Source organism: Ipomoea nil, unplaced genomic scaffold (assembly GCF_001879475.1).
Source record: "Ipomoea nil cultivar Tokyo-kokei standard unplaced genomic scaffold, Asagao_1.1 scaffold2791, whole genome shotgun sequence".
Lineage (NCBI taxonomy): Eukaryota > Viridiplantae > Streptophyta > Magnoliopsida > Solanales > Convolvulaceae > Ipomoea > Ipomoea nil.
The window spans coordinates 2,333,113-2,355,713 of record NW_017619219.1 but is presented as its reverse complement, the minus strand read 5'-3'; the positions used below and the strand labels follow the sequence as shown (position 1 = coordinate 2,355,713).

At 38.6% G+C, this 22,601-nt stretch overlaps 2 protein-coding genes across 7 annotated transcripts; one reads left to right on the top strand and one right to left on the bottom strand.

Annotated features, from left to right (window-relative positions):
- Window positions 1–201: 201 nt before the first annotated feature.
- On the top strand, window positions 202–2,575 carry LOC109157628 (protein FAR1-RELATED SEQUENCE 2-like). The gene is made up of 3 exons (XM_019305480.1): window positions 202–544; window positions 1,178–1,736; window positions 2,248–2,575. The coding sequence occupies exons 1-3, from the start codon at window positions 202–204 to the stop codon at window positions 2,573–2,575; spliced, it is 1,230 nt and encodes a 409-aa protein (XP_019161025.1).
- A 14,506-nt stretch (window positions 2,576–17,081) lies between these two features.
- On the bottom strand, window positions 17,082–21,843 carry LOC109157664. 6 transcript variants are annotated; one of them, XM_019305519.1, is made up of 10 exons: window positions 21,719–21,843; window positions 21,332–21,391; window positions 20,769–20,802; window positions 20,436–20,568; window positions 19,782–20,046; window positions 19,236–19,364; window positions 19,098–19,147; window positions 18,793–18,890; window positions 18,427–18,714; window positions 17,082–17,777 (listed from the first exon to the last, which is right to left on the bottom strand). In XM_019305519.1, exons 2-10 carry the CDS (start codon window positions 21,358–21,360, stop codon window positions 17,298–17,300), a joined length of 1,506 nt encoding a protein of 501 aa, XP_019161064.1. In that variant the 5' UTR covers window positions 21,361–21,391; window positions 21,719–21,843; the 3' UTR covers window positions 17,082–17,297. The 6 variants fall into 6 exon arrangements, with proteins under 6 accessions (XP_019161064.1, XP_019161063.1, XP_019161065.1 ...); XM_019305518.1 differs by having other exon boundaries at window positions 21,332–21,411; window positions 21,606–21,778; XM_019305520.1 differs by having other exon boundaries at window positions 20,769–20,799; window positions 21,332–21,411; window positions 21,606–21,778.
- Between the last annotated feature and the right edge of the window lie 758 nt (window positions 21,844–22,601).

Below are 22,601 nucleotides of genomic sequence, written 5' to 3'. Positions count from 1 at the left end.
TTGTGTTATGGACGTATCACCGGGCGGTAATGAGACGTGGTTAACAGAATGCGACTCCACCATAAAGCCGGCCCAGGGACAATTGTTTAAAATCTTAGACGACGGTATTGAATTCTACATGAAGTATGCATCTATAGCTGGCTTTGATGTGCGTCGAAGTTCTGACAAGAAGAACAAGTATGGCGCCATTTGAGGAAAAAGATGGTTTGTTCACGTGAAGGTTTTAAGGAAACCAAAAACACAGGGCCGTCTGTAAGTGATGCACCAACAAAGGCCAGACGCCGCCGGCCATCAACCAGAGTTGGGTGCATGGCTAGGATTGTATTCAAAAGAGACAGTGCGGGAATGTATGTTGTGATGACATTCGAAGAGGAACACACGCACTGTTTGTACGAGGAGAGTTACAAGCCTTTCTTGAAAGTGAATAGGAAACTAGATGTTGGTCATCAACAATTCATAACAAATTGCTCTAAGGTTAATGTTGGTGCCAGTAAGAGCTTTGACATATATGCAGAGATGGTTGGTGGAGTTGAGAACGTGGGTTGTACGCAGCTAGATTTCAAGAATTACAGAAGGGAGGTCTTGGCACATGCAAGGTAGAGACGCACAAATGGTAATATCGAAATACCTTGATATCAAATCTGACTACAGTTACATGTACTTCGAATATGAAGCAAATGAAAAAGACCAATTGGCACGTGTGTTTTGGGCGGACGGTGCGGCACGCCAGAAATTCTGTGCGTTCGGAGATGTCGTATCGTTCGATGCAACGTACAAAACAAACAGGTACGCACGTCCGAAAACTAAAAACTAAAAATGCAATCGTCCCATATGTGTAAACGTTGAGTGTGGTTCAGAGTTTTGTGAGCATTTTATAAAAATGAACGTGGAGGGTGTAGGGGGAAAACAGTCTGCTATGCGTGCGTGAGCTGAATCGTGAGCGTGGTAGTGTGTAGTGAATGCATGGCCACTTATCTGAACGGCAAAAACTTAACGTTCTATGCTGTGAGCATTTTATAAAAATGTATGTGGAGGGTTTAGGGGGAAAACAGTCTGCTGTGCGTGCGTGAGTTGAAGCGTGAGCGTGGTAGTGTGTAGTGAATGCATGGCCACCTACCTGAACGTCAAAAACTAAACATTCTATGCATACGAACTAACTAGTTCCCTGGTGTGATAGGTACAGTCTCGTGTGTCCCATTCACCGGCGTAGACAACCACAAAAAATGCATGACATTTGCAGCAGCACTAATTGCTAGGGAAGATGTGGACTTGTACTGTTGGGCACTGAGGAACTTCAAGAGCGCAATGGGCAGCACACCGCGTATTACAGTAACAGATCAAGACCCGGCAATGAAGGTAGCAATTGCAAAGGAATTCCCGGAGACCCGGCACCGTTATTGCATGTGGCACATAATGACAAAAGTGAGTGATAAAGTGAGCCCTGAGATGGCGCGGAATGAAGAGTTCCGTCGGGAGCTAAATGGTGTAGTGTGGAATGACAGCGCGACTTCCGAAAATTTTGAGGTCGCGTGGAAAGGAGTTATTGAAAAATACGGATTACAAGAAAACGCATGGCTGAAACGTATGTATGATGAGCATGCAACATGGGTGCCTGCGTGTTTTGAAGACGTGTTTATGGGCGGACTACTTCGTACAACATCCCGGTCTGAAGCAGAAAATAGAATTTTCCGAACCAACACAAACAAACACATGTGTCTTTCAGAATTTTTCATCCGGTTAGAGAGTACAATTAGAAAGCAACGGATCACAGAGGCGGACCTAAGTGGGGTATGCAATGCACAGACACCCCCCTTCAAAACGCAACTGCGGATAGAGCGAGATGCAGCGTCACTGTATACATTAAGCGTGTTTTACGAGGTACAAGAGAATATATGTGCCGGATGTTTTGATTGTCGAGTGCGTTCAGTCAACCATGACGGCTCCGTAGCCACGTATGTGGTCGAGGATGAATACAATAAGAGATACACGGTCATAGTAGAAAATGGGACAAACACAACAACCTGCACATGCCGATTGTACACAAGGATTGGTCTGTTATGCAGTCATGCTTATGCAGTTCTAATCTACGAAAGGATCGAGCACATACCTCCCCAACATATCACCCCCCGATGGACAAAAACCGCATTAAAAAAAAACAAATGGAGTGGGCAATGATAGTCTGCAACATGCAAGGACTTCGTCAACCAACAGTAACGAAGAAAGCACCATAATTAATTTGTTATACAGATGTTTAGGTCTCGCTCAAGGAGATAGTTCGAAGTTGGAGCCGATTCGAAAAACACTAGAGGAGTTCGAAGCAACATGGTGCGAGAGCGGGGTAGAACGAGGGGGTACAGATAAAGGCAAACGAGTGATTATGGAGTCATACTGCGGCGCCCCACAACCTAAGGCAGTCAATGTGCACCCACCACCCGTTTCAAGCAACAAAGGGTCGGGAAAACGAATAAGGACTGCTAAAGAGATAGCAATGAAGGAGCAAAGTAAGAAGAAACGAACATGCAAGACCTGTGGACTAGCAACCGGCCACAACAGTAGGAGTTGCCCACAAAAATAAAAAAGGTATTATAATTGAAAGAACTAGTGAGAGCGTTACTATTTAATTCGAACTATTTAATCTTCGAAGATGTCATGATATTTTGAAGTTTTTTTTAAAAAAAAATATAGTATGCATGTGCGTGAAACACTCTACAGCACGAGCTTAAAGCTTTACTAATTTACGAATAAATTTTTGCTACACTTACTGTGGGTAAGATGGTGCCTTGGGTAGACAAAATGATTAATGACAAATAAAGGGATGAGATTGAACACTGTGGGTGAGATGGTGCCTTGCTACACTTAAATTGAGGTGACATTGTCTATGCAACGCAAAGTGTTACCCCGGAATCAATGACAGAAGCTATATGGCTACGGAAAAAAAAAAAAAAAAAAAAAAACAAAAAACAAAAAAAAAAAAAACAAAACCAACCCGCCACATTAGAAGCTGCGCCCCCCACCCCCTTGACGCACAGACCGATATGAGTCCCTGCACAGGGTTAGTACTGCGTTGATAAGAATGGAAATGTAAAAAAGCGGTATTATAATTGAAAGAACTAGTGAGAGCGTTACTATTTAATTCGAACTATTTAAGCTTCGAAGATGTCTTGACATTTGAAATTATTTTTCTAGTAAATCCAGTATGCATGTGCGCGAAACACTCTACAGCACGAGCATAAAGCTTTACTAATTTACGAATAAATTTTTGTTACACTTACTGTGGGTGAGATGGTGCCTTGGGTATACAAAATGAATACTGGCCAATAAAGGGATGAGATTAAACACTGGGTGAGATGGTGCGTTGCTACACTTGAATTGAGGTGACATGGTCTGTGCAATGCAAGTTGACATGGTCTGTGCAATGCAAGGTGACATGGTCTATGCAATGCAAGGTGATTAGATCTGTGCGTTTCTACACTTAAATGGGAAAAGCCATAATACCGGCCATGCACTTAGTGAGACACAATTACGCACAGGGCCCCAAAATGAACCCCAAATACCAACACCTGTGTTTAAAAATAAATACGTGCTAAGAGAAAACTGTTTCGAATGAGTGGAACAATCATAAAGAATAATGCAATACAAAAACCAAATACTAAACGTAAACAGTAATAGCGTATAAAGATTAGCTTAACCAAGCAACATAAAAACAAAAAACAAAAACCCCCGTACTGGGAAGCCCATAATATAAAGTGCTGTGAATAGAAATAGGTGGAGTAAAATGTCGCCATCAACGTGTCGCAGCATTTGACCTCTTAACAAAATCGACATTCGACACCCGGTGAGTGTTGCTTTGGAACATCAAAATGTCGTACAAGAAGCAGGCGCGTAAAGCAAGCAAACCACGTGCATCACCCCTACGAAGGCCACAATCCCATGAAGCGTATGCCTGACCAACATAAGACTCCATATGGAGCATAGCAAACACCCCGCAATCTACTTTGTTCGTAGCATCATGCCATGGTAACTGTATTCTACGAGGAATCAGTCGTGTGACCTTCATAAATAATGCGGACACCCCAACATCCTTTAAGAAACCCGACAGCAAATCATGCTACAAAAATGGCACTGCATTAAACCAGCGCTCACAGCAGAACAAGACACTGAATTATGAACCCCAAAAATGAACCGAGAGAACAATAAGAAAGCAAAAATAGACGATGCACATACCAACACCGTGAGTGTGTGGCTGTATTTCACGAGGGACAAATCCCCCACGGAAGAATTATCTATAACATCGAAGCGCATGCGTCTGAAGTCAACTGAAACAACGTAGTAGTGCGAGGCTTGAAGAATAGGGAAAAACAGCTGCAACAGTAAAAAAATAATAATAATAAAGAAAACGACTATAACTAATGGGCGGGGTTAAATGCACACTAACCATGTCTAATTCATCCCATGAATTGTAAGTAGAAAAGTTCAAATCCTCCACCATATTATCTGTAAACCACTGTAACCGCTGACCACGTGGCGCTGAAGCATCAACCACGGTGTACAACTGGAATGTAAGAACAAATGGATCACCAAACATAACACAAGAACATGGATAAAAAACGTAACAACCTGTAGTAGAAACGAACCGTAGACATTATAGACACGAAGAGCCTGGACCGGGAACCGACAACCGTGCTCCTTTCCCTAATATTCAAAACACACACCCAAACATTCAATATGCCAACCAACACTTCTTTACCTTCCAACAGTGATATAAAACCAGCCCGGCATGCAGACCGACCACAAAAAAAAAAAAAAAAAAAAAAAAAAAAAAAGAAACAATTCCTCATCCCTGCGCGAAAAAAACAATGGAAACTGTGAAACACAATAACACACATAAGTTAAAAAACACATCTACCAAAATTAATGACATACATGTCAGCACAACCAGATTGTGCAATCCAATCATAAACCGCTTGTACAGAAGGTCTTTGCATTGATTACAACTGGACAGCGCGTGCGCGTGTCCGGTGTTCATATGAATTCAAGTCTAGCGTCCTCAATGCCCGAACATTCTCAAACGTCGGACGTGACTGCTTGGAAGGCGCACGGCACAGAGGTGGATCATATATTGCGCTAGCCGGAGGAACGACTGGAATAATGTCCTAAAAACAAAAAGTAGCCAATCCACAAAACGGTAAAAACCCAGTGTATAAATAAAGGTTGCGAAACCTACCGCAATAATAATGAAATTGAACGGCGTACCTCATCAGGAGTTAAGATGGCAGCATCTTGACCGTGAGAACCATCTTGGCAACCGCTTTTCATACCTCCCCGAGAATGTCCAACACGGCCAAGAGAGTCAGAAATACAGTGAGCAGACGAGTGATTGTTGGGTTGTCCGACCTACAAAAGGAATTTAAAACCCATAACAGCACCAACAACCCACATGACTACACACACGCCTAGTAGTGCAACGCACAAACTACGAAGACTTAGGAAAATAAGGACGCACAGTAATACGAATTTTGAGCAAGATCCAAAAATTATACACGCATACTTACTCCAGCACACGGGGCTAATGAACAGCCACATCGCGTGACGTCCGGGGTACGTATATCATATTCCCGGACAATTGAATCTACCACCTCCAAACATTGGGTTGGCAGATCCTGAGACAAACCAAAACCGATGGAAGAAAACTCCTGAGTCAACCCAAGACTGAACGAAGGAATATCTGCATCTCCCTAAGGAATGAAAAAGAACCCGTCATACAATAACCATTACGAACACAAAGAGATAAATTTCAAAGTGCACCACCACCAAAAAAACAAAAGTTGAGTAGCATTAAACAACAGCACGACATATTGATTCCAAAATAGAGCGCATGATTAACAAAATATACACAGAAAATGTGCGGTAAACGCTAGACCACACACGTGCATGTCATCATACAAAACAAAGCACCAAAAAGAACACTATGATATGAACAAGGAAAAAGAAACCACAGTTCACTACCACAGAAACACTAGTAACGCCTAGCTTTACGGCGTCGGCGTACAACCTTACTCACAACAGCAGTCCTAGCCACACCGGAACCCCCATCTCGCGGAGCAACCACAGACACCCCACCGCATTGAGCATCCACATCACCAACATCCGCAGAAGTGCTCTGCTGCTCATCCAAACCTGAGCTGGGCGGTGCTACTTGTTCGCCTCCTTTCTCCTGCTGGGCAGCAAAAACAACGGCATCTACCACCTCGAAACTCTCCGGGTTGGTCCAAATCTCGTCCCCACTAAGCGCACCGGCCGGTCCCACATCCACCGAAGGCAGCCCGGAGGATCCTCCCACTTGATCAACGAATGATATCAATTTCCGAGCCCCCCCCCCCCCCAACGACTCTAGACAAAAAAACATACCGGCCGGGATGGTCATCATGCTGCTCCACAAATTGTACCATATCATCCAGTGCCCCAGCTAACGAATCGATCTTTTCAGCATAAAGTTCTGTAACAGTCTACAATTACCAAACACAAAATCATCAAACAAAGAGGAAAAGAACATAACAATCTTTAATAGCTTGGGACATGCTTTGATACACACAAACCAGCAACGCAACAACTGAAATATACTGACGAAATGACCCTATTATTTTAATAAAAAAAACCAGATTTCCACAAACAAAATATTTCATGATTAACTGAAACAATCGTAAACAATTAGCTATAAATAGCATTCAATCACGCACAAAATGGGATGCATTTATGCACCAGAAAACAAAATCAAAAATTCAAAGCCCGAAAACCGTTTACCAGGACACACATAGCTCAGCTTCTCACATCAGGATACGCACTAAGTGAGTTACAGTTACGCACAGACACGCACCAATTACAATTAACCACATCACCATATATGAACACAGTGAGACACAGTTACGCACGGACAAGGACCACCACAATTTGGAAGCCCAAACACCAACTCGGTTTACACTACCAAGCACCCGGTGAGGCACACGTGCGCATATACCGAAACCAAACTTTTGAAATTAATGAAATGACACAAAAACAACCAACCATGCCAATTAACAAAATAGAAATGACCATGTACCCAAACATGCACAGTGTGAGATACAGATACGCACATACAAGGAATGGAAGCCCCAATACAAACAACTATATTTAAAAAAAAACCATACATGCAAAACATAATGCACAATCTAAACGTGATCATAAATAACATATAAAAAAATATCCTATCCGAGCAACATAATAAAACAAAGAAATAACGCCGTAATGGAAAGTCGACAAGAAATCTTCACACACAAACCGATTACAACTACGCATAGACCATCAAACCACCAAATTAAACCTAACCCTAGTTCACTGACATCATGGAGGACTAACAATCACTGCACACACAACAACTACACCACACGCACAGACCAGAAATGAGACCCAACCCCGAAAGAGTAATATAATTAAAAATGGAACACAATACCTTAACTAGAGCAACAGGATCCGGAACATATGCCCCCACCACCTGACCACGACCAAATCCCCCGGCCCTGAACTCAGCAAGTTGCCTTTCCTTTAGGAGACGTGTAGTCCATCCTCGTAGAGCTGGCATCGCCAGGGCCACAACTCTCTCCGCATGGACAACCCTATCCACATACAGCAACTGGAAACCACAACACACAAGGATTCAAAAGCAGGAATAAGAATGGGAAAACACATAACAGAAAATAACAAACAGAAATAATTCGTACAAACAGAAAAAAATAAGGACCGGAAAAGGGCTAATTCTGATTCACAAACCATTTCGCATGACTATCAACCAAACACTCAATCACAAACTTACACCAATTTAGGTTCTTAATATCATCAACGTCCTCAAAATGGTGATACACATGCTGATTAGCGTACCCATTCATCATAGGACCCACCAAAGTACTAATAGCCAACATAGCGAAGTGCCTCCGAAACCAAACATCACCCTCGAGATTGCCCCTCAACTCAGTAGCAATCATCGGCAGTGTAACATCATGATTGGTCTTGTCAAACTTGGACCGCCAATCCTTCAAAGAGTCGTTGACATCATCTTTCTGCCTTTTATATATCACAGTCTCGCCAGCCGGCAGTCTCAAGATGGAATGAACATCAACCTCCGACACATTTACCACCACCCCATCCCCAAGACGCAAACACATATCCTTGGGATCGAAATTGACAAGAAACCACCTGGCCAATGACTTCGGGATGTCATGGACTTGCAGATTCAACAACTCCCCCAAACCCAACTCGACGACCGCCTTCCTTTGGCAAGCATTAAACCTCTTCAGCGGTTTCACCAGATGCTTTGGAGCAGCACGAATCTTCAGAGGGGGGTAAATTGTCTCATCAACTTCATCGGGCTGCTCAGTCGACCTATCGAAATCCACGGCTAGTTGTGCGGGCTGCGGCGACACTTGGGCAACATCAGGCGGCAGCAAAAGTGCCACCCCATCGGCAACAACAACTGGCTCCTCAACAGCAGCACCTAACAGCTCCTCCACAAAATCACCTAGGGGATGGCAAATATTAATCACAGGACCCAAACAAAAAACAACAAAAAAATAAACACAAATGCATACAAATGCACACAGCAATGCACATGTACGCATATACTGGGAACCAAACATTTGAAATTTTAAAAAGGTTACAAAAACAACCAACAACGCAAAGCAGCAACTAAAAAATAACCATAATACCATAAATGCATACACTGATACACATTTACGCACAGACAATTAACGCACAATTTTGAAAGGCCCATACCAGCCACCCTGTTTACACACCACGCACACAATGAGACACATGTACGCATAGACCGGAAACCAAACATCCTAAACGTAAACATACATGACCTATAAAAACAATCTTAACCAAGCAACACAAAAAAACGAACAAATACCCCCGTACTAGGGAGCCCACAATAACGCATCACGCACACAGCGAGCATAACGACGCACTGACCATGAAACCAACTACTCTACCCCTAACGAAACGTACAAAAGGCAACAAAACAACCAATATATATAAATAGTAATTGCAATCAAACTTGCAAGCACACAGTAACACCCAAAAACGCACAAACCAACCTACCAAGGCACGGCACCCCCAAAAGGTAGGGAAAAAAAACAACATAAGAAAAACGCACTAAAGACACAAAACCAAACAAAATAGCACTTTTGACATCAAAATCAACACAACAAGAAATTATAAAATACAAACGACAAACAAATGCAACCCCACAGAATAACCACTGCCATTGAAACTCCAACCTGGAAAAAAAAAAACACAAAAAATACAAATAAAAAAAAAAACAAAAAAACTACTAACAACCCATAAACCACAATCCACCAGAATCCCCCAAGCCAACACACTCCAGCAAACCAAAAACCCACCAAAACCCCTAACATCCATATACTATTAAGCCCCCGAACCCACACCAGTCCAAACCAAAACCCAGGCCGATAAGGAAAAAAAAAACCAAAAAGATCGGACAACATTGTATATCACAAATCTCTAACATGCAGAAACTATTAAGCCCCTGCACCCACAACAGTCCACACCAAACCCAGGCCATTAAGGAAAAAAAAAAAAAAAAAAAAAAAAAAAAAAAAAAAAAAAGAAGAAACCTAACCCAGAAATCGGAGAACACTACATATCACACCCGCCGCGCCACACCCCACTCCAACAAACAGTACGAAACCAGACGAAACACAAACCCAAAAAGCATCAGTGTACCCCCCCTGAAAAAGACGCAAAGACAAACTGCAAACCAAAAGCACAACAAAAACCTAAATTGGAAATACTCACCGCATAAATGGTAACCCACAAACTCCCGCGGAAAAAGAAAAAAAAAAAAAAAAAAACAAAGCTCGACACAAAATCAAACAAACGGACAGAAGATTACCGGAACTGGATGCGGAGGAGATACCCCTAAGCCGCTTGGATTGTCTCCTGCTAGACCCAGCCATGGCTACCAGTCGATCGAAGAGGCGCGGAGAGAAGAAGCGTCGAAGAGTCTCGCGGAGAGAGGAAGCGTCTACGAGAAGGGAAGAAGGGAGAGGAATTGATTCTACTGTGGAGAGAGAAACAAAAGAAATACCTTTTTCATCAACACACATGCACCAAAGCCGGCGGATATCAATGCATGTCATAATAAAAAATAATAGTGAATTACAAAAACGCCCCTGCCCCCCACACACAAGTAGCGCACGTGGATTAACAACGCACACCATCTGGACCGTTCAAAATAACAAATCAACGATTACAAGGAGTGCTCACGGGCTCGGCTAAATAGGGGGTGTGCACCGAATTCAAAATCTATATATATATATATATATATATATATATATATATATATATATATATATATATATATATATATATATATATATATATATATATATATTGTAAAAATCGGACTAGGCGGCGCCCCTAGGCCGTTCTGCTTTCACTATTAGGCGCCCAAAATCGGTCGTGCGCCTAGGTGGCGAAATCGGTCTAAGCAGCCAACTTGGCCTAATCGGTCGATTTCGTTCGATTTTGACCGATTTCGTCCGATGTCCTTTCGTCCAACCGTCCGTAGATTAGTTTGATACTTTGAATCTTTGGATGATTGAAGTATTTGAGTATTTTTATTTTTTAATATTCTTTTGATGTTATGACTTATGAATTATCATTATTTCATTTATTTGGATGTGTTATTTGATTGAATGTTGAAAACAGCCTCATTAAAATTGTCAAATTATAAGTCTGTCACTATATTTTTGGCATCCGCCTAGGCACTAGGCGCTGTCCGGGCGCCCGACTAGCGCCTAGTGCCTAGCGCCTACTGCAACCATGATATATATATATATATATATATATATATATATATATATATATATATATATATATATATATATATATAGATTAAGGATCAAATGAGGTCACTTTCCCCCATGAGGATTGTGGATTAATCCTAGCCATAGATATTGTGTTAATGTGTGGTTGTGCTTTTTTGTTATTTATTTTTATTTTTATTTTTTTGTTTTTAAACGCAACTCTGATTGGGTATTTTAGTCTTTTTATATTTTTTTACCTTTCATAGTTTTTATTGGTTTGGAATATTATGCATGTTTTTAGGGTGAGTAATTAAGGTATGATAGAATTCTTCCCCCAAGGTAACGTAGAATTCTTGATCGGGTATCCGATCATCATTGTTTTTTTTTTTTTTTAACAAAGGAAGGGTGATACCGATCATCATTGTTTTGACACTGTTTCTGTGTTGTTTCAACGTGGGGGTTTCTTGAATTAATCTTTCTGCTTCTTTGAGGTTGTTTGTTGCTATGGAGTCGCTAGATTTGTCTTTAGCTTTTTTTCTTCGTCGTTATTCTTTTGTTTCTAACGTGTGCATCATTGATGACTGTATTTTTGCATGTATGGTGGCATCTTGTGTTTATTCATCTCGACTGCAGTTTTTTAATTTATTTTTTATTTTTTGTTTTACTATAGTGTTGTGTGTGGTTTTAGGGGTTATAGGTGTTTTTTGTTGAGTGTTGCTTTGTTGGTTTTACCAGTTTTTAAATTCTTTTCTTGTCACGATACATTGTTATTAGTTTTTGTGTTTTCTTTTTAGAAAGTGCATTGCTCTTTTATGGTTTTGTTCCGGTTATTGTCGTTGTTTATTGACTTGTTTCATTAGTTTTGGGGGAGGGTGATTATGCTGTCAAGCCTTTTAGGGGACAATGTTTTGAGAGGTTTGAACATGGTGTCGCTTTTTATCAACACTACGCATCTATTACCGGGTTTGATGTACGTCATAGTATGGTTATGAAGAATATGGAGGGGTTGTGGTTCTAAATTATATATGTTTCACTGCAACATACGATTTTAAGTGTTTTGCATTTGACATTTTAGTTTGAATTTGGGTTTCAGATTAGTATATAAATTGATATTCCGCATTAGGTTGTTCACATTTTTCTGTACAATGTTTTCTTATTTGTTTTTACAAATGCAACCAAAGTAATTGAGTTAGTTGGTTTCCTGCAGAATGCACCCTTAAAATTGTCGCAACCACATGCTTATAGTACCCTTAAAACTGCCGCAACCACACGCTGATAGTACACTGTCATTAACATATGATAGTATGCACTTATATTTGACCCTCAAATGCATCATATCTTTTTCATATCTTTGTCACATTTGCGTAAACCGCAGTCTAAATTCGCAACTCCCTTCCCCAAAGAATGTTTCATGTGTCTTAAGGCGAACACCCCGCAATCCTCCTTGTTTTTGGTATCCCTCCATCGCATTTGCATACGCTTTGGGTCGAGCAATTGTACCGCCACTGTCTTCTCTTTTTTAAGCTCATCATCATGAAACGTTGACAACATGTCCTTCTGTGTGGTGTACAATAACATTGTTAGATATGCAATTCATAAAACAGCCCGGTTAAAATTACTAACCTCAGCACACCTATCTGCTCCCTATATGCACACAACACTGGACTAACAGTACACATATACGCTAACAATGCACATAGGAAAAAACACAGCTGCACAAATTTGATCACCAAAGACGCTCATTTTCGGATTCTACTTAAGTGGCCTATAAACTCCTCACTTCATATAGTCTCAAATAAACATAGGAGGAACACACAAGTGCACACATCCATTACTAGAATTGATTAGCATACAAAATTCAAATTTTAACCCCTTAGTACGGGATGCTTACCAAGTCCTCGGGGATCTTTCCATATTTAATTTGTCGGCTATCAATCCAAATAATCTAGCTCAGTTGCAAACTATCAAACACAATAAATGCACACTACCTATGTGGAAAACTGCTACAATTAATCTATGCTCCTAAAATGCACAATACCAAACTGGACAAATGCACAACTGTAAAATGCACATTGTTCACGAGCAATAAAACACACTGTATATTTGGTAATATGCACACTGACTAAGAACTGAAAAGCACACACAGCAATACAAACCATGCACACAATTTATAAGTTAACATTTTACAGAATAAAAAATGCACACTGTTTAAGCGGAAAAATATCCACGAACAGGTATATATTCTCATTCCTCATTCCTGTAATGGAGCCCATTTATTTTTCTTTTAAATGCTAGACTTCCTATCTGATTTCATGCACATCATAATCTTCTCTTTCTATGTTTTCTAAGATACAATTTCAATTGGACTTTTAGTGCTTCTTCATCATCCTAAATTATTTTCTTGTCTATATATAGAGTTTGGAGGCATAATATCAAGAGGCTGGAGTAGTTGGACGAGATGGAAAGTTGGCAGAATGTGTTCTGTTCATTATTATCATAATCTTGATTCGCAAGCATCTTATTTGAAAGAGAAGGCAGACAAGTGTTAGAATCCTAAGTACTGCAGCACAGTGGCCAACATAATTCACAATTTACATGCTGCTCAATCTCTTCAATTATACAGGAATACTCACATTATGTACCATACAGTGCACCCAAAATAACCAACAATCTACCAGACTAATTCATGTTGTTAACAAGCATAAATGCACACAACCGATTAACCATATATAACAATCTGTTTCGTGCACAAATGTTGCCACGATTTCACCTGTTAAACGTTCTCAAATACCCACTCCTGGTTTATACAATTATACAAAACCAATAAATTTCCTACCAAAATCGCTCACCACTTGGATTCTTTAAACAGTATAGGAATTAATCATTGCCACATAGAATCGATAAACACAACTACAAAATTGAACGGTAATATGCTTACCTATTTTCCTCGACGCCTCCATTGATGCTCTGTGTTTGCTCCGGCAGGGGATGCGCCGGCCATGGCTACGAGTATTAATCAGACGAAAAAACATAGTTTAAATCGTAGAACCTCTTCCTCTGGCCCGAGTTCCACACACCCTTCGCTAATTGTAATGCAAATGCACACAAGAATTGATGTCGTTAACCCCACCCTCACCGCCATCCGCACAAATGATAATGTACATAAGTTTTTCTGTTTCAATATTCTTCCCAATCGCCCCTTGTTTTTAAAAATCATCTTCAATTTCAATTTTAAATGCAACCCACACGCTCTGAATCGGGAAAACGAACCAAAGGGAATCAAAATACCTATTTTTTTCAAAGCTTCAAAACGATGCTCTCCGTTGACTGCGACAGGGTTGAGCCGGACATTGCTTCGGACGGGAAACACTATGCGCCTCTGCCGCTCTCGTGGGGAGGACGGTGGAAATCTAATGGACTCCAGTAAGTGTTGTGCTAACCTAGTACACGATGTTGAAGAAAATTATTGGTAATGCAACCGAGTATCACGCCATTTTCCTTCTAGGGTGTTTACACGATCCAAAGCATTTTTACAGTTTTACCTTCTAATTTAATTAAGTTCAGCTGTTTTCCCCATTTTTAAGGCGTTTATTTATGTATCCCTTGTGCAATCTCAGCCATCTAAATTCACAATCTAATGGTACTTATTTGACCACAGTCCTCATATAGGATGCCATCCTCACTTGAACCTCACCCTATGTATGTATGTATGTATGTATAGGGATGCACGTGCTCAGGAAGGAATATGGGAACGAATTCGTGCACGATATGTATCCAGATCTAATAGATTAAAAAAAAACACGGTGATATTTTCGTAAATAATTGAACATCGAAATGCAAGTAAAATTACTTATAAGTGTACCTACTTTCACCTATATAAGTGCATGTAATTTTGTCTTGTTAACATTCACTTCCCGCAAACATTCATGCACCAAATTGCACCTACTTATAACTATAAGTACAATTACTTATAACTATAGGTGCACTTTGTATTGATGCTCACTATAAATTTTATTTGCACCTATAATACATTTTACATGCACTTGTAATACATTTTACTTGCACTTTGATGTTTAATTATTTACAAAAATGCCACCGCATTTTTTCTAATCCATTAGATTTGGACACGTGTCGCACGCTGATTCGTTCGCATATTTCCTCCTGGGCGCTTCATTCGCACCTCAGTGCAATTCTGTATATACATATATATATATATATATATATATATATATATATATATATATATATTCGATTATCAGTCACCGACCGATAATCGAAAGCCTATAACCGTAAAATAACTTGGAAAAAAAATTAAGATCAATAACCGAAATCGATCGAAAATTGACTTTTTCGATCGATTCGATTATCAATTATCGAGCGATTAATCGATATTTTATTCACCCCTAGTGTTGTGTTTTCTTTTACTTTTTTTTTTCTTTAAAAAAAAAAAATCTATCTCGCGCTCCCTTATTTTTGTTACTAAAATTAAAATCATGTATTGTACACAATTTTGTTTAAACTTTTATTATACACAATTTTGTTTATTGTATTTAGTTAGTTTGCTTTTAGTTCTTCTATCACATAACCTTTTACTAAAACTTTATTTTTTTTAATCTAAAATCATGAATTTAAATTGAACTTAAACATTATTTAAAGTACCAGGACTATGTGGTCTAATGGTATCCGGGTTGGATTTCCATTTGGAAGATTATGAGTTTGAGCCTTAGTGGAGGCGTTATTAGTTCTTTGTGTTTCAGTAGGTTGAGAAAGTATATGAACAGATACTACAATGTAATAGAACCAGTAGCTTTCAAAAAAAAAAAAAACATTATTTAAAGTATTTTTTCTACTTTTGCTCTCATGACTATTATATTATTTTCACTTAGTACCCGATTTTTTTTTTCACATTTGATCCCACAATTTTTAAAACATTGTCACATTTGGTTTACTGGACTAATTTTTTTTTTTATCACCAATAACCAAATTTGTATATCTATGTTATGAGCACGAATGCATAATAATCTAATGACTTGTACTGAAGGATAAAATTTTTATTTTCTATAATATTTTTCAACTAAAAAATTTGGTCACCGGTGATCGTAAATTAGGCCAAAGAACCAAATATAAAAAAATTTTAAAAGTTATAAGACCAAATGTAAAATTTTAATAATCGTTGACCAAATATAAAAATAGTCAAATAATTGTATTATCAAAAGTGAAAGAAACTCATTATTTAAAATAGGAATAAGGGTCAAATAGGCCATCGAACTATACTCAATAATGCAATTAGGCCACCGAACTTCAAAAAGCTACAATTGGGTCCCTGAACTAACGAATTCTATTCAATTAGTCTAATTTGTAGGTTTCCAAGTTGTTAGCAGGTTATCCCTTTTCAAAAAATTTTTTAATTATTATTTAAAATAATTATTTAATATTAATAATTAAAAAAAAAAAAAAAAAAAAAAAAAAACAGATTGACACGCCGGAGACGAAGAAGCCATGGAGACGAAGAAACCTTCTTCGTCTCTGGCTGGAGACGAAGAGTTTCTTCGTCTCCGGCCATGGAGACGGAGTTAACTTCTTCGTCTCTGGCTGGAGACGAAGGAACCTTCTTCGTCTCCGGCCAGAGACGAAGAAATTAACTCCGTCTCCATGGCGGGAGACGAAGAAGGTTTCTTCGTCTCTGGCAGAGACGGTATCTTTTTTTTTTTTTTTTTTTAATTTTAATTTTAAATAATAATTTTTTAAAAATATTATAAATTAGGGGTGACCTGCTAACAACCTCCAAAACTTACAAATTGGACTAATTGAATAGAATTAGTTAGTTCAGGGAGTTAATTGTTGCTTTTTAAAGTTCGATGGCCTAATTGCATTATTAGGTGCAGTTCGATGATCTATTTGACCCTTATTCCTTTAAAATATGGATGCACAGCCATTTCAAATAGGCATTGTAGAAAATTTATATTCTATTTTTCTTATCATACATATTAAAAAAAAAAATTCAGATCAAGGTCAAACTCGATGTCTTATAACAGACACCCTTCCAAGATAGTCTTCACACACGGCAAAACACTCGAGTCCACCAACAACTCATCATCGACGCTGGAAGGGGGCTCCTCCCCATCCACCCGCATGGTGTTGGAGTGTACAATTTACAAGTTCAAATCTCATTACTACAATTCAAATTAAATTTTATCCAAAGTAGCCTGAGTTCTACACTAATTATATTAATTCTTTTTTTTTTTTTTAATATCCTTTTGAGCCAAATGGCAAATAATTACAACATATAAGTGGCATAAATAAATAGCGGGAAGAATTATAGTGAGATTGAATATATCCACTCGTTGGACAAATTCCATCAAATCATCTCAACCATTGATCTACATTTCTCCCTCCTAACAAATTTGAACCCTCTGTCCTATGTGCATATGCTTCAATTCACTCATCTTTTTTTGCTAGTTCTTGTCTTTTTCTTAGTCCTACTTCCACAAGTAATGTCAGAAGGGCTTCACAAACCTGAGAAGCATCAGCTTCTGATGGATCATCGTTCAACGACGAGTACACCATCCAAGCGTGGTCCAGTTTGCGTTTTGGCCTTACTACAACGGAGCCTGGAACTTCTGCATCACGGCACGTTACGAGCCCATCGCTCTTCTCACCGTATCTGATCTGAAGTAGCTGTGCACAAGCCGCCATTGCAGCGCCAAGGGGCATCACCACTGGGAGCGTCGTTGACTGGCCCGCAGAGAATGTTGGCAATTCTGCATGTGCAATGCGGGATAGTGATGCCAAACCTGCCGGAGATATGCTGGCCTCTGTGTGGAAAGAAACAATGGGGAGTTCTCTTGGCAGTTGGTATTTCCTCAAGAATGCCTTCCTCTTCTCATAAGTCAGGTCTTCTAATGATTGCATGTCTCCCTACAAAACAGCTGCCAGGATTAGATTTCAGCCACTGATTAATTTGATGGCCAATAAATTAAGCAAAAGGAGAAGGCACAATTAGAGTAAGCAAAATAAGAAAGTGCAAATAGTGTTGAGTAAGGGATCTCAATGCTTCGCCATTGTGTTTGGAAGAGTTAATACCAGTCGGGGTCCTCTGAATATAGTGGCACCGCCACGTTTAGCCCTAAACTTTCAATTTAACCATCCATAATCCTTCAACTTTCAAATTTAACCAACTATGGTCCTTCCGTTAGTTTAAGTAAGGGCAAAGTTAGGATCAAGAGTGTTAAAAATTAGAAAGTTGAAGGACCATGGGTGATGTGTAACTTGAAAGCTGAAGGACCATGGGTGGTGTGTAACTTGAAAGTTGAAGGACCATGGGTGGTTAAATTGAAAGTTTAGGACTAAATACTACTATACTCGAAAGACCCCAATTGGTATTAACTCGTGTTTGGAATATATAGAGGAACCATATCTGGAATGATACTTATTCTAAGATCAATAATTTCCACCGACTTGCAATGGATGCATGAAATAGTAAAATATCAGATGTCAAATGCAGGTTACATTCACATGTTTTTCTAATTGTGGGTATATACCATAGTTAAATCGCTAGGAAAAATACCTTGATCACTTTACAGATGAGGATCTCCATAAGTTTGCGGATATTAACATAATCACCCAACTGCCCTTCTCGAAGTATATCTGACGCAATTGGAGTACCACCATATGGACTCTGAGTGAGTGCCAGCCCGGAAACCTTATCTTTCAAATCAGTCCAATACATGGATAGAGCAGCAGCAGCATCTATCCCCCCCTTGCTATGTCCAAGAAGCAGAACACGTTTACCAGAACCCCAGAAGATTTCTTCAATATACTCTTTTATCTCACTGGCATTTTTTTCCACCGATGCCTGAAGATCGCAGGTTTTTAGTACTGAAAACGATACTCGTAAAAGACTACCTTGCAGAAAAGAAGGAAAATCCGGTACCTCACTGTGAATTTTGGCTATATGACAAGTGAGTCCCATTTTCAAGAAACTTGTTTTTGTATTAACAAAGTAAAGTGGCCCATGGTTGCTGAATAGACCTAAAGACAGCAGAATTGTGATAAGTTAACAAATCTAAACTATCAGACACTACAACGTTACTACCCCTGTATCAGTGTAAAAAGCCAACATCATGTGGGCAGCTCATAGAGGGAGTATAACAATGGTAGCTCATACTGAAAGCCATGTTTATTCAAGTTGCCAAAAATATTCAAGCCTTATTTAGAACAAAGTATTATTGTTGCTACCTGGTACCAACAAGTATACCACCGAGTTTGGCAACCTGTGCACACCATGCCTGATGAAGAACATATACAAGGTCAAAAATCTTAAAATATAGTCAACAGATGTAATCAAATAAATGAGTAACAACAAAAACACAGTACCTAATAGCATCAAGAATCTCCAAAAATCTGTCAGTCCCATCTTCAATTGGAGGCATTTGTGGATCACGTTGCATCCATCCAATATCATCAGCTGAGCCACGAACTGTCCTCTGTACTCTTTGAATAAGACTACAAATCAGACATACATATGATTAATCACTGTGCAACCGAATCTTCAAGAGGAAGATGATTAGAATTCCAACCAACAATGATTATCAAATGTCTTTATGAGCAATTATAAATAGTGCAATTGTTGGATGGTAAACAATCTGAAGTAATCAATGATTTGAAAGATCCAAAAATCTATGGCAATGGAAAGAACAGAAAGAACTAATAGATTCTCCATTAACCCTTGGAAATTCAAGCTTATTTTATGAAAATAAGGAAGAGAAATCAAGAATTCATAGCTTTGCAGTTTTAGTTATTTACAGGTATAAGAATACAGTTCTTGTAAGCAATGTTGTTATATTAAAAACGAGTTCCAACTTTTACATATAGATCTGCAAATCAAGACAAGTTACTATAAGAGCTATAGATGCTCCATACCCTTGGAAAATGGAAATTCCATTTCGATTGGATTGAGTTGACGTCACAATTGCATTAGAATTTAGCAATGAACCACTTTCTGATTCAGTTGAACTCCTAGGTATTCCTTCATGGACAGAAGGAACATCAGCTGCTTCATGAGATGATTCAGAAGATGGAAATGTAGTTGCACCTACATAAGTATAACTGCGGCTAACAGATCCTTCGGAATCTCTAGATTCAAATGTCACCATTTCCTGTTCACCAGAGTGTCCAAAGGCTGGGCCTGAGGTATCATATTAAAATAATATAAGTAATATAGTGCTAAAGACCAAATCAATAACCAGGAGAGTGGAAGTAGCAACTGTAGGGTACAAAGAAAGCAAAATATTACATATATTAAAGCAAGTGATCAAGCACCAGACGGAAGGCAAGCAAACTACAGCAATAGTCGCGATTATATCAGTTACGAACTCATGCAAAAATGCAATAAATGTCTACTGCATGGTTCAAGTTTCTAAAGTAGCCAATATGCACCTTGTACATATAATGCATGATAATTAACAATTTATAGAAGAGAGATTTCCAAGTGAATGTAAAAAGAGGGGAACATAAGATACCACATACATACACATCACCACCTGAAAAAGAAAGGATTCTATAAGAAAATCTCACCAGAAAGATCAGGAAGACAGCTTGTAAACAGAGAAGTTTTTTCTGCGAGATAAGACGCTGCTTCATTAAGTCTTGGCACAGAAGTGAGGAGTTGCGGAAGGAGATTGTCATTTGTAACGGATGCATCATTTCTCTGGCAAGAAATAAAGGATACTGTGAAGCAAAAAAAGTTCAAGAGCAAGAAAAACTCCATAACATAGGAAGCTAATTCTTTAATTACTCCAGATATATATAGACATGCACAATTAAGAACAGAGATGCACTTTTTCTTTTTTCTTTTGTTTTTGTTTGGTGGGGGAAGGAAACAATGAAAGGAAGTATGTCAAGTACTACCCCATTGACATTACTGAGATCCCAGTTGTTACTGTAAGAAAAAATGCAACTGATGAAAATCAGAGAGGATTGTGAACTGTTTAATGAACCATTTACATTTTGCTGAAAAGATAGAACCCTTCAGGCCAAAAAGGCGAAGAACTAATGCAACCAACTTGGAGAGCATTACATCAAAAGACTAAGACTTCAAGAGGACTAAGATGGATTATGAAAGAAAAGAGGCACCAAGTACCCAGAGTCCAGCAGAGCAATTCTGCTACTTGTACATATTAATGACAGACTGATCAGTGAAATTAAGAAAGGGAAAGCTAAGAATGCCACAAGTAATCAAGTATCCACCACCACCACCAAGGCACCAATATAAAAGATGATTCCAGAATTCAACAATAGTGTACAGGCAACTCAATTAACACTTATAATTCAGGGATTTTCCCAATTTAAGCTCTTACTAATAAACAAAAGGGACTCCGAACTGGAGGTTTCATGAATGGATTCGGAAATGAAAATACATTATAAAATGAATAAATGCCGATAAAATATGGAAAAAATGTTTGAAAATTTACCACCAATGGCAGGTTTGACTCCCTGTCATCAGTATCTCTGTCGCCCATAGCTGAAACCACCTGCTTAAAATGTGAAAGAAACAAAACGTTCACAAGCAGAAACAAAAACATAAAAACAAAACACTCATTGAAACACACAAAAACAATGAATTAAATTAGTTGAAAAAGCAAAATACAGAATTTTTTTTTTGGTTCAGAGTTCAAACCCACCCCCCACCCCCACCCCAACCCCCCAACCCCAAAAAAGGGTAAAATAAAATACACCGCATCAGAATCCAATATAAGTCGGTGAAAGTTTTACCGCTAATTAATGTCGGAGATCTTCCAAACAGTTTATAGATTTCCCGTTCAGAAATGAGAGATCGAGATGCAGTTGTATTTCTTAACTGCCAAGGGATACCAAAGTTCGCAGAGAAAATTGATTTCCGAAGATGAATAAGAACGACGTCGTTTAAATCCGTATTGAGCTTCTTACAATTTAACGTTGACGATTCACTGTTGAAAGTTGACAGCTCCGCGCTTATGTTGTTGAGTAACTTGAATGTTTGCCTAAATTTAGACCTAATAATTTTTGGAACTATACGAAATTGATGTAGATGTAATGTTTATTTTTGGATTCTTAGCAATTTTTTGAACTATATTATGACACGATACAAAGTTGATATATGGGTGTTTGGTAAATAGTTGTTAATTGATTGGATTAATGAGTTTGACCGGTTAATAGCATTAGTTGATGGTAGAAAGTGTTTGGTAAATTAGTTGTTAGATGATTACATGCAAAATGACTTTCTCACAAAATAGATCAAAAAGAATTTCAGCATTTTGGAACAATAAGTTATTACAAAAAACTAATTAATTAAACATTCATATTGATTGCTTAACCAAGTCAAACACCTAATAGTGATTAAATAAGTGAAAATTGACTAATAAACTAACTATGTTACCGCACAATATTTTGGCACTATGCGATTATACAATATGAAATTGATGTAATGTTTATTTTTAAATTCTTAACAACTTTTGGCATTATACAATCAAACAATACAAAATATATATAATATTTATTTTTGAATTCTTAAACTGTTGATAAGTGTCTAATTATTCATATTTTCACTTTGTACGTATTTAAACTTATTTTGCTTGTCATTTGTTATAATTTTGGCCAAAGTATTCATTATTTGATTTATATGTGTGTTTAGGTGTAATTATGATTTTTAGAGCATTTTGGATGTAATTAGGGTCAATGGGAGGCAAGGTGATCTTGAAGCAA